This window comes from Aythya marila (genome assembly GCF_965140915.1).
Source record: "Aythya marila genome assembly, contig: HAP1_HAP1_SCAFFOLD_84, whole genome shotgun sequence".
NCBI classification, from domain to species: domain Eukaryota; kingdom Metazoa; phylum Chordata; class Aves; order Anseriformes; family Anatidae; genus Aythya; species Aythya marila.
Genome location: NW_028137486.1, coordinates 1 through 12,190, shown reverse-complemented (window position 1 = coordinate 12,190; position 12,190 = coordinate 1). Strand labels below are relative to the sequence as shown.

The 12,190-nt window shown below is 66.4% G+C and overlaps 1 protein-coding gene across 1 annotated transcript; it reads left to right on the top strand.

Annotated features, from left to right (window-relative positions):
- Positions 1 to 857: 857 nt before the first annotated feature.
- LOC309890775 (low-density lipoprotein receptor-like) lies at positions 858 to 12,097 on the top strand. Its single transcript, XM_082785179.1, has 18 exons — positions 858 to 1,547; positions 3,344 to 3,466; positions 4,416 to 4,538; positions 4,635 to 5,006; positions 5,102 to 5,227; positions 5,323 to 5,445; positions 5,544 to 5,663; positions 5,741 to 5,866; positions 6,602 to 6,773; positions 7,449 to 7,676; positions 8,236 to 8,354; positions 8,832 to 8,971; positions 9,066 to 9,207; positions 9,621 to 9,764; positions 9,890 to 10,021; positions 10,254 to 10,328; positions 10,779 to 10,929; positions 11,453 to 12,097. The coding sequence occupies exons 1-18, from the start codon at positions 1,496 to 1,498 to the stop codon at positions 11,631 to 11,633; spliced, it is 2,649 nt and encodes an 882-aa protein (XP_082641305.1). The 5' UTR covers positions 858 to 1,495; the 3' UTR covers positions 11,634 to 12,097.
- Positions 12,098 to 12,190: the final 93 nt, after the last annotated feature.

Sequence of the window (12,190 nt, the reverse complement as noted above, 5' to 3'; positions counted from 1 at the left end):
TCCGCTGCGTCCTGCTGGGGGGGCGGGGGGGATTTACCCCATCCTGGGGGGGATTTACCCCATCTTGAGGGGGGATTTACCCCATCTTGGGGGGGATTTACCCCCTTTGGGGGGGATTTACCCCATCCTGGGGGGGATTTACCCCATCTTGGGGGGGATTTACCCCCTTTGGGGGGGATTTACCCCATCTTGGGGGAGATTTTCCCTCTTTAGGGGGAGATTTACCCCCTTCAGGGGGAGGAATTTACCCCTTTAAGGTGGATTTACACCTTCAGGGGCATTTAGCCCCCTTTGGGGGAGGATTTACCCTCTTGGGGGGTGGGTTACATTTTTGGAGGTGGATTTATCCTTTTTAGGGGTTCTTACACCCCCCTTTGGAGGAGGACTTACTACTTTGGGGGAGGGATTTACACACACACCCCCCCCGGGGGAAGACTCACCCCCTTTGGGGAGGGAGTTGCCCTCTTTGGGGGATTTACCCCCCCCTTTGGGGGAAGGATTTTACCCCCTTTGGGGGAGACTTGCCCCCTTCAGGGGGAGGACTTAACCCCTTAAAGGGCTTTTACCCTGTTTGGGGGGAGGATTTACCCAATTTGGGGGGAATTACCCCCTTTGTGGGGCTCCTGCTGGGTGTGGGGCTGGCTTCCAGTAGAGATTTGTCTCATGGGGGGGCAAAAAACATCCCAAAAGGGGACAAAAACACCCCATAAAGGGATGAAAACACCCTATAAAGGGATAAAAACTTACTAAAAGGGGATGAAAACACCCCAGAAAGAAATGAAAATATCAAAAAAGGGGATGAAAACACCCTATAAAGGGATAAAAAGTTAGGAAAAGGGGAGGAAAACACCCACAAGGGGACAAAAACACCCCTTAAAGGGATAAAAACTTCACAAGAGGGGATGAAAATATCCCAAAAGGGATGAAAACACCCTATAAAGGGATAAAAACTTCCTAAAAGGGCATGAAAACACCCCAGAAACAGGCGAAAACATCCCAAAGGGGGACAAAACCACCCCAAAAGGGGAGAAAACACCCCAAAAAGAGATTAAAAACACCTCCAAAGTGGCCAAAACCACCCCAAAAGCGCGCGCTGGGGTCGCTGGGCGGGCAGCACGGTTCATCGAGCGGCACCGGGGTGGAAAAGGGAAATGGGGCCTGGGGGGGGACCCCGGTTTTGGGGCCGTGTCCGTGTGTCCGTCCCCGTGTCCGTGCGTCCGCGGGCGCCGGGCGGGGGAAGAGTTAAGGCGCCGATGTCACATCGTGCGGTCGGGCGCTCCTCCTCCTCGCATGATGTGGAGCAGTTTTGAAAATCACCCCATGCTCAAACCCCTCCCCTGCGCACGGCGAGCGAAGGGCGGCAGCGCTCGGCTCCCACCGGCATCCTCGGTGTCACCGTCACCGGTGTCACCACCGTCACCGCCGTCACCGTCGTCGTCATCGTCGTCCGGGGGGGCTCCCGTCGTGCCCGGTGTCTCGCGTGCCCGGTGGCAGCATGGCACGCGTCTGGGTGCTGCTCGGCGGCGCGCTCCTGGTGCTGCTCCCAGGTGAGGGGCTTCGCCGGGTGGGGACCGAGGTTGTGCCGGGGCGCGGTGGTGGCCGGTACTGGGATATGGTGGTGCCCAGTGGTGGTGGTACTGGGACGCAGTGGTGCCCGGTGTCCACGGTGCCAGGGGACAATGGTAGCCAGTGGTGGTGGTGCTGGGACGTGGTGGTAGCCGGTGGTAGTGGTGGTACTGGGGTGCGGTGGTGCCCGGTGGTGGTGATACTGGGATGTGGTGGTGCCCGGTGGTGGTGGTACTGGGACGTGGTGGTGCCCAGTGCCCGCAGTGCCAGGGCTCGGTGGTGCCCGGTGCTCATGGTGCTGGGACAGGGTGGTGCCAGGTGCTGGTGTTACTGGGACAGGGTGGTGGCCGGTGCTGGTGGTACTGGGGTGCGGTGGTGCCCAGTACTGGTGTTACTGGGATGTGCTGGTGCCCGGTGCCGGTGGTGCTGGTGCTGGGAGGCTTTGGGGGGGCTCATGGGGGGCTTGGGTGAGGCTGGTGTGGGGCTGGGGGGGTCCTCGGGGTGACTTGGGGGGCGCTGAGGGGGTCCCCAGGGTACGGGGGGGGTCCCGGGGTGCTCAGGGGGGTCCCCAGGGTGCTGGGGGGGGGTCCCGGGCTGCTCAGGGGGTGTCTCAAGGTGCTGGGGGGGTCCTGGGGGTGCTGAGGGGGGGTCCCGAGGGTCTGAGGGGGGGTCCTGGGGTGCTGGGGGGGGAACCTGGGGGTGCTGGGGGGGTCCCTGGGGTGCTGGGGGGGGTCCCAAGGTGCTGGGGGGTCCCTGGGGCTTTGGGGGGGGTCTCGGGGTTTTGGGGAGGGGTCCCCGGGGCACTGAGGGGCTCCCTGGGGGGCTCGGGGGGGGTCCTAGCCCCTCCCCCCCCGCGTTCTCGGGGGGCTTTGGGCACCGGGGCCTGGGGGGGCCGGGGGGGGGCAGGGGGGGTTCCCGCCGCCGCCCTCATGGTCGCCGCCATGACTGAGGGCAGGGGGCGCGGGGGGCGTGGCGAGGGCGGCTCTGCCCAGTTCCGGCCCAATCACCTTGCGCGGCAATGCCCCTTGAGGTGTGTCCCGCGTTTCCTATTGGCCCGCGGCCCAACTGGCCACCGCGGCGGCGGCCAATGGCAGCGCGGAGGGGCGAGGCCTGGGGGCGGCCGCGGGGACCCCGGGACCTCCGGAGGGGCCGGGAGGGGCCCGAAGGGGACAGGAAACGGCCTAAAAGGGCCTAAAAAGGGCTCAAATGAGCCTAAAAAGAGCCCAAAGGGGCCTAAAAAGGGCCCAGAGGGGCTTAAAAGGGCCCCAAGGGGCGGCCTCGTGCCCCAGCAGTCCCCAAGCAAAGTCCAAAGTCCCCAAAACTGTGTCCCAAGTGACGCTCGGGTCTCAAATCATGGGGTTTAGCCCCAAAATGGCCCCGGGGGTCCCAAAGTGAGACTGTGGGGTCCTGAAATGAGTCTAGGGGGTCCCAAAATGGGTTCATGGGGTTCCAAGATGGGTCTGAAGGGGTCCCAAAATGGGTCCAGGGTCCCAAAATGGGTCCAGAGGGTTCCAGTATGGGTCTGGGGGTTCCCAAAATGTGCCTGGGGGTCTCAAAATGGATCTGGGGGGTCCCAAAATGGGGTTGGGGGTTCCAAGATGGGTCTGGGGGGCTCCCAAAATGGGACTGGAGAGTCCTAAAATGGGTCTTGGAGGTCCCAAATTGGTGCTGGGGGCTTCCATCATGGGGCTGGAGGGTCCCAAAATGAGTCTGGGGGGGTCCCAAAATGGGTCTGGGGGCCGGCGCCGGTGCCACCGCTCAGTGCCCGGTGCCGCAGGGGCCGAGCTGTGCGGCCAGGGGCAGTTCCAGTGCGGGGACGGCACCTGTATCTCCGCCAAGTGGGTGTGCGACGGCAGCGCCGAGTGCCGGGACGGCTCCGACGAGACCCCCGCCACCTGCCGTGAGTGCCGGGGCCGTGCCGGGCTGTGCTGGGCTGTACTGGGCTGTGCTGGGCTGTGCAGGGCCATCCCGTGCTATATTGTGCCATACTGTGCCGTGCTGTGCCGTGCTGTGCCATACCATGCTATTCCATGCCATGCCATGCCGTGCCGTGCCATACCACGCGTGCCGTGCTGTGCTATCATTCCTCTCCTCTCCTCTTTCTCTTCTTCTTTCTCTTTTCTCATCCTTCTCTTCCTCTTTTTCTCTTCTCCTTCTCTTTCTTTCCAGCTTTTGTGGTTCTCCCCTTCCCTTCCCTTCCCTTCCCTTCCCTTCCCTTCCCTTCCCTTCCCTTCCCTTCCCTTCCCTTCCCTTCCCTTCCCTTCCCTTCCCTTCCCTTCCCTTCCCTTCCCTTCCCTTCCCTTCCCTTCCCTTCCCTTCCCTTCCCTTCCCTTCCCTTCCCTTCCCTTCCCTGCCCTGCCCTGCCCTGCCCTGCCCTGCCCTGCCCTGCCCTGCCCTGCCCTGCCCTGCCCTGCCCTTCCCTTCCCTCTCATATTTTCACTTTCAGCTCTTCAGGTACCTGCTCTAAAATCAACCTTCCTTTCTCTTCCTTTCTCTTCCTTTCTCTCCTGCTTCACCCCCTCCTCCTCCTTTTCCTCCTTCTCCTCCTCCTCATCTCTTTCATCTTCTCTTTCTCTTCTCTTTTTCCCTCTCTTCTCCATATTCTCCTTCTGTCCCCTTCTCTCTTTTTTTCTCTCCTTTCTCCTTTTCCTTTCTCATTTTCCCTCTCTCCCCTCTCCCTCCTGCTTCTCTCTCCCTTTCTCTCCTCTTCCTCTTCCATTTCTCTCCTCCCCACGCCGCGTTGTGCCCTCCTGGGCTCCCCCCTGCTCCCCTCTCCCTGCCCCATCCCTCCCCACCCGTTGCCCCCCACCCGGTGCCCCCCGCCCGGTGCCAGCCCCGTTGTCCCCCAGGCTCCGTTTCCTGCTCCCCGTCCGAATTCAGCTGCGGCGGCCGCTCGAGACGCTGCATCCCCGCGTCCTGGCGCTGCAACGGGCACGAGGACTGCGAGAACGGCTCCGACGAGCGGGACTGCCGTGAGTGCCGGGCTCCGGGGGGGTGGGCGAGAAACTCAGGGACCCCCTCGCACCCCCCCTGATCCCCCGATACCGACACCGGGGTCCCTTTGGCAGCCCCCCTCTCCTGCTCCCCGGACGAGCTGCGCTGCGGCACCGGGGGCTGCGTGGCGCTGGCCTTCGCCTGCGACGGGGAACGGGACTGCGAGGACGGGGCGGACGAGGCCGGGTGCCCCCCGCCCGCCGCCTGCGACCCCCACGACTTCGCCTGCAACGACTCGAGCTGCGTCAGCGCCTTGTGGCGCTGCGACGGCGACGCCGACTGCCCCGACGGCTCCGACGAGTGGCCCACCCTCTGCGGCCCCCGGCCCCCCGCCGCCTCCTGCCCCCCGCTGCAGGTGCCCTGCGGCAGCGGCGAGTGCATCCACCGGCGCTGGCGCTGCGACGGCATCCCCGACTGTCGCGACGGCTCCGACGAGCACGACTGCGGTAAGCTGCGCCCCTGCAGGGGTTGGGGTCCCACGAGGGTCCACGGGGGGGCTCGCCGAGCACCCCTGACCCCCGTTTGCCCCCCCCTTTTACAGCCCCTGTCACGACGTGCCGTCCCGACCAGTTCCAGTGCGGCGACGGGCGCTGCGTGCCGGGCGCGCGGCAGTGCGACGGGGAGCACGACTGCGCCGACGGCTCCGACGAGGACGGGTGCCACAACGGTGCATGGTGACCCTTGGGTGGGGGGGGACACAGGCACGTGGAGGGGGTGCTGACGACCCCCTGTCCTGTCCTGTGTCCCCCCCCCCTCCCCCAGTGACCGCCTGCGATGGCCCCCACCAGTTCAAGTGCCGCTCGGGCGAGTGCATCCCCCTGCAGCGCGTCTGCGACCAGAACCGCGACTGCCGGGACTGGTCGGATGAACCCATCAAGGAGTGCGGTGCGGATGGGACCCCCCCTCCCCGTCCCCAAGACCCCCTCCCCGTTCCCTTTTTTTTTTATTATTTATTTATTTTTATCGATTTCCCCCATTTCCAGGCGTCAACGAGTGCCTGGACGGCGGGGGCTGCTCCCACGTCTGCAGGGACCTGCGGCTGGGCTACGAGTGCCTCTGCCCTGACGGCTTCCTCCTGGGCCCCGACGGGAAGACCTGCGAAGGTGGGCGCCCCCCGAGCCCCCCGCACCCCCCCCTGACCCCAAACTGGCCCCCCCTGACCCCTCGGGTCCCCCCACAGACATCGACGAGTGCCAGGACCCGCAGACGTGCGGGCAGCGCTGCCACAACCTGCCGGGCAGCTACAAGTGCGAGTGCGAGCAGGGTTACCGCATGGAGCCCGCCGGGCACGGCTGCCGAGCCCTGGGTGGGTGCACGGACCCCCCCCCGAGCCCCCCAAACTCCCCCCTTTGCACCCCGCTATCCCCCTCCCCCCCTTTCCCCGCGGTTTAACCGGTTTCCCCCAGTTCATCCCCGTTTATCCCCATTTCCCCCCGTTTCCCTTCAGATTCTCCCCGTTTCCCTCCAATTTATCCCCCCCATTTCCCCCCAAATCCCTCCCATTTTGCCCAATTTATCCCTATTTCCCCTCAGTTTATCCCCATTTGTCCCCATTTCCCCCAATTTATTCCCCCATTTTCCCCATATCCCCCCCCAAACCTTCCCATAACCCTCCATTTTCCCCCAGATCTCCTCAAATTTCCCCCATATCCCCCCCAAATCCCCCCATATCCTCCCAAATCCCCCCAAATACCCCCTATATCCCCCGACATCACCCCATATTCCCCAAATCCCCCCAAATCCCCCCAACCCCCCTCATGCCCCCCCATACCCCCCCATACTCCCCCATACTCCCCCCAAATCCCCCCCAACGCCCCCCAATTCCCCCCCAATTTATCCCCATTTCCCCCAATTTCCCCCCCATACCCCCCAAATCCCCCCGATATCCCCCCAAATCCCCCCCATACCCCCCCATACTCCCCCCATACTCCCCCATACTCCCCCCAAATCCCCTCCATACCCCCCCATACTCCCCCATACCCCCCCATACCCCCCCCACACCCCCCCCGGGTGCCCCCGCTGACCCCGCTGCCCCCCGCAGCCCCCGGGGCCGCGCTGCTGTTCACGGCTCGCCACGAGGTTCGGCGCCTGGCCCTGGCCCGCGGCAACGCCACGCGGCTGCTGCGGGGCCTGAAGCACGCCGCCGCGCTGGACGTCGACGTCGCCGCCGGCACCGTGTACTGGGCCGACCTCTGGCACAGGGAGATCTACCGGTGAGGGGCACCCCGAAACCCCCCGGCACCCCACGAACCTCCCCGGGGCATCGAGAACCCTGCTGGGGTGCAAAAACCCCAGTGGGACCCCAAAAATCGCCCCAGGGAACCCCAAAAACCCTGATGGGACCCCAAAAAAAACACCAGGACCTCCAAAGCCCCTCTGGGACCCCAAAAATCCTCACCAGGACCCAAAAACTCTGCCGGGACCCCAAAACCCTGCCAGGATCCCATACCTCCCTGGGGACCCCCACCCCCTGGGGACACCCCAAACCCAACAGGACCTCCATCCCTGCGGACCCCAAACCCCTCAGAACCCCCCAAACCCACCCCAACCCCCCCCTAGGTACCCCAAACCCCCCCCGTTGCCTCCCCAACCCCACTTGGGTACCCCAAAAACCTCCAAACCCACCCCTGAGGACCCCCAAAGCTCCCTGGGTACCCCAAAACTGCCCCAAATACCCCCAAACGCCCCCAAAGCCCCCCAAACCCACCCCTGGGGACCCCCAAAGCCCCCTAGCTACCCCAAAACTCCCCCAAACCCCCGCTAAACCCCCCCAAAGCCCCCCAAAACCCACCCCAAAACCCCCTAAGGACCCCAAACCACCCCCAAAACCCCCCTAAGGACCCCAAATCCCCCCCAAAACCCCCCCTCCAACCCTCCCCGTCCCGCAGGGCCCCGGCCGCCGGGCTGTCTGACGGCAGCGCCGCGGTGCCGCTGATCGGGGCCGGGCTGGGGGCGCCGTCGGGGCTGGCGCTGGACTGGGTGCACCACAACCTCTACTGGACGGACGCCCAGCGCGGGGCCGTGGCCGTGGCCGACGCCAGCGGCCGGCGCCGCAGGACCCTGCTCAAGGAGCCGGGGGCCAAGCCCCAGGGCATCGCCGTCGACCCCCTGCACGGGTACGGGGTGGGGTTGGGGGTGGGATTGGGGGTGGGGGTGGGATTGAAGTTGAGGTTGGGATGGGGTTGGGATTGGGATTGGGGTTGGGGGTGTGGGATGTGGGATATGGGACTGGGGATGTGGGATTAGGAAATTGGGATTGGGGATTGAGATTGGGATTGGAGGTGTGGGGATTGGGATCTGGGGTTGGGATTGGGATTGGGGGTGGGGTTGGATTGGGGTTGGATTGGGGTTGGGGATTGGGGATGGGGTGTGGGGATTGGGGATGTGGAATTGGGGATATGGGGTTGTGGGGTGTGGGGATGGGGGGTGTGGGGTATGGGGATTGGGGATATTGGGATCTGGGGGAACATGGGAATACGGGGACACAGGGATCTGGAGGGACACGGGGACATTGGGGGATGTGGGGGTCTTGGGGGGGGCACTGGGACAGAGGTCACCGAGCCATGGAGGTCGGAAGAGACCTCGGGGACACGGGGGGGGGCACCGTGGGCTGTGGGGCCGCGGCTCTGCTGGCCCCCGGGGGCAGGCAGTGACCGGGCCCGGCTCCGTCCCCAGTTACATGTACTGGACCGACTGGGGCAGCACGGCCAAGATCGCCAAGAGCGGCCTCAACGGCGCCGACCACTTCGCGCTGGTGACCGAGGGCATCGAGTGGCCCACGGGGATCGCGCTGGGTGAGCGCCCCCAGCCCCAGCCCTGTCCCTGTCCCCATCCACACCCCGCTCCCTGTCCCCACGCGGGTCCCAGTCCTGGTCCCAGTCCCTGTCCCCATACGTGTCCTGGTTCCCTACTGGTCCCAGTGCCAGTCCCTCGCCCATCCCCATTCTGGTCCCCATCCCCACATGTCCCCATCCCTGTCCCCACGTGTCCGTGTCCCCATCCCTGTGGGTCCCCATCCCCATCCCCATGTGTCCCTGTCCCGATCCATCCCTGTCCCCATCCCCACATGTCCGTGTCCCCCTGTCCCTGCATGTCCCCATCCCCATCCATTGCCATCCCCACGTGTCCCCATTCCCATCCCAGTGTGTCCTTGTCCCCATGTGTCCCTGTCCCCGTCCCCGTCCCCATCCGTCCCTGTCCCCGCATGTCCCTGTCCCCATCCCCATCCCCGCGGGTCCCGTTGTCGGTGCGGTGTCTGACTCCTGCCGCAGACCTCCCCTCCCAGCGCCTGTACTGGGTGGACTGGCGGCTCCACGCGCTCTCCAGCGTCCACGTGGACGGTGCCCAGCGCCGCACGGTGCTGGTGGACCCCAAGGCGCTCGCCCACCCCTTCGCCGTCGCCGTCTTCGAGGTGAGCCCGGCCCCGCGGTGGCCTCGTCCCGTCCCCCTCCCCAATTTACCCTGGCCCCCCCCCCCCGGCCCGTGCCAACGCCGTGCGCCCGCAGGACGCGGTGTTCTGGACCGACGTCCTCAGCCAGGCCATCTTCAGCGCCAACCGCCTGAGCGGCGCCGACGTGCACCGCGTGGCCCAGGGGCTCTTCGCGCCCGAGGACCTGGTGGTGCAGCATGCCCTCAGGCAGCCCCCAGGTACCCGCGACCCCCCCCGCTGTCCCCCCTGTCCCCCTGTCCCTCTGTCTGTCCTTCTGTCTGGGTGTCCTTGTCCCCTCCGTACCCGGTCCCTCTGTTCCTGTGTCCTTCTGTCGTTCCGTCATCGTTTCCCTCCTGTCTGTCCCCATCCCATCCTTGTCCCCATCCCTGTCCCCGTCCTCTTTCCCTCTTGTCCCTGTCCCCATCCTGTCCTTGTCCTTGTCCCCGTCCCTGTCCCCTTCCCCTCCTGACCTTGTCCCCATCCCTGTCCTTGTCCTCATCCCCATCCCCATCCCTGTCCCTGTCCCCATCCCATCCCAACCCTGTTCCCCTCCTGTCTCTGTCCCCATCCCATCCTTGTCCCTGTCCCTGTCCCCATCCCCGCCCCCTCCCACCTCACCTGTCCCCCCCAGGTGAGAACTGGTGCTCTCGGGACAACGGGGGCTGCTCCTACCTCTGCCTGCCCGCGCCCCACGTCAGCCCCCGCAGCCCCCGCTACACCTGCGCCTGCGCCGACGGCCAGAGCCTGGCCCCCGACGGCCGCGGCTGCCTCACAGGTACCCGGGACCCCCCCGGGACCCCCCCTGGGACCACCCTGGGACCCTTCTGGGACCCCCCCGGGTCCCCTTGCTGTGCCCAGCGCCCCCCAGTCCTGCTCACCCTCTTCTCCCCCCCCCTCCAGACCCTTCAGCCCCAGCCCCCCCGGCTGCAGCCCCCGGCCCCACCACGGCCCCACCGCAGCCCCCGGTGCTCAGCGGGGCCCCCCCAGGCCCCATCACGGCCGGGAACAGCACCACCGGGAACGGCACCACAGGTACTGGCCCCACAGCCCTGCCCCATATCCCTGCCCCATATCCCTGCCCCACAACCCTGCCCCATATCCCTGCCCCATATCCCAGCCCCACGCATCCCAGCCCCACACATTCCATCCCCACATATCCCAACTCCACATCCCTGCCCCACATATCCCAGCCCCACACATCCCTGCCCCACACATCCCTGCCCCACACATCCCCCCCCCACTGACGCCCCCCCCCTTTTGGCAGCTCTCAGCGGTGACGCCGTGGGGAGCGCAGGGTCAAGGAGGGGCCCCATAGCGCTGGCGGTCGTCCTGCCCCTGGGTAGGTTTGGGGGGGGGGCTGGGATGAGGGGGTGACAGCATGGGGGGGGGCCTGGCATGGGGGAATTTGGGATTGGGGGGGGGATCCCATCCCAAAATGGGCTGGGGGCCAGGACTGGGGGGGTCCCAGTACTGGGGGGGCAGCACTGGGGGTTCCCAGCATTGTCTGGGGGGGGGTCTTAGCATTGTGGGGGGGGTCCCAGCATTGTCTAGGGGGGTCCCAGCATTGTGGGGGGGGGTCCCAGCACCTTGGGGGGGGTCCCAACATTATTGGGTGTGGGGGGGGGGCAGCATCATGGGGGTCTCCCAACCAGGGTCTTCCTGTGGACTGGGGGGGGGGGGGGGCTTCAGGGTGGGGGTGCTCCTGCATTGCAGCGTGTTCCTGGCAGTTGGGGGGGGGGGGGGCTCAGCCCTGATGCCCCCCCCCTCCCCCTTTTTACCCCCCCCCCAGCCTTCCTCATCCTCGCGGCCTTCGGCGCCCGCCTGCTGTGGCGGACGTGGCGGCTGCGCAGCACCCGGAGCATCAACTTCAGCAACCCCCTGTACCAGAAGGGGCAGCAGCACCCGGCCCCCCCCCGGGGCAGGGCTACAGCTACCCCGCGGTGAGGGGGGGCACGGGGGGGAACGGGGGGGGTGGGGGTGGGGGTAAAGGGGGGGTGTGGGGGGGGTGAGGGGGGGTATGGGGGGGGTGTGGGGGGGTGTGTGGGGGGGTGAGGGGGGGTGAGGGGGGGTATGGGGGGGGAAGATGGGGGGTATAGGGGGGGTGTGGGGGGGGCTGGGGAATGGGGGGGGTCTGGGGGCATGGGGAGGGGGTTATGGGGCATGTGGGGGGGAGGTATGGGGGGGTAGTATGGGATATGGGGGGGTTATGGGGCATGGGGGGGCATGGGGGGGTGTGGGGTGGGGGGGTATTGGGGGTGTGTGTGGGGTATGGGGGGGTCTCAGGGATGTGGAGGGGGGGTCTGGGGAATGGGGATGTGGGGGTCTGGGGTATTGGGGGGGGGTCTCAGGGATGGGGAGGGGGTCTGGGACATGGGGAGGGGGTCAGGGGTACAGGGAGGGGGTCTCGGGCATGGGCATTGCCCCCCCCCAGCCGTACTGACGCCCCCCCGCCCCCCCCCCCAGTGCCAGGCCGTCAGCCTGGAGGACGACGCCGCCTGAGGGCACCGCGAGCGCCCGGACCCTGCCCACGGCGGGGGGCCCCGGGACCCCCCCAGCCCCCAGCACCCCCCAGCACCGGGGTGGCGGCGAGCGGAGACCCAGCACGGCCCAGTACAGACCAGTACGGCCCAGTACAACCCAGTAGGGCCCACTACAATCCAGTATGGACCAGTACAAACCAGTACGGCCAGCCCACTACAATCCAGTAGGGCCCACTACACCACCCAGTACAACCCAGTACGGACCAGTAGGGCCCACTACAACCCAGTACGGACCAGTACAGACCACTACAATCCAGTACAACCCAGTACGGACCAGTACAGACCACTACAATCCAGTATGGACCAGTACAACCCAGTATGGCCCAGTACATCCCGGCACGGCCGCCTCGCTCGCGCCCCCGGGGAACCGGAGCCCGGCGCGGTCGCCCCCGCGCTGGTTTTGTGCCTAAACTGTGAGAAATCCACCCAAAACGTGGCCTTCCTCCGCGGGGGGGGGGGGCAGAACCCCCCCCAGCTCGGGGCCGGGCCCCCCCCGGCCCCCCCCCAGCACCGTGTCTGGCACACGGCAATGCCCCCCCCCAATGCACCCCCCAATGCACCCCCCAATACATCCCCCCCCCCTATTTATTTCTTACCTCGCCTCCCGCCTCGTCCTTCCCCCCCCCTCCCCCAGGAACCCCCCCGGACCCTCCCCAAATTA

What these genes read in the sequence shown, in the direction of transcription:
- LOC309890775 (XM_082785179.1), top strand. Translation starts at nt 1,496, where the DNA reads ATGGCACGCGTCTGGGTGCTGCTCGGCGGCGCGCTCCTGGTGCTGCTC. An exon ending in TGGCACAGGGAGATCTACCG is followed by an intron (nt 6,774 to 7,448) that starts GTGAGGGGCACC and finishes CCCGTCCCGCAG; the next exon opens with GGCCCCGGCCGCCGGGCTGT. An exon ending in TGCCCTCAGGCAGCCCCCAG is followed by an intron (nt 9,208 to 9,620) that starts GTACCCGCGACC and finishes TGTCCCCCCCAG; the next exon opens with GTGAGAACTGGTGCTCTCGG.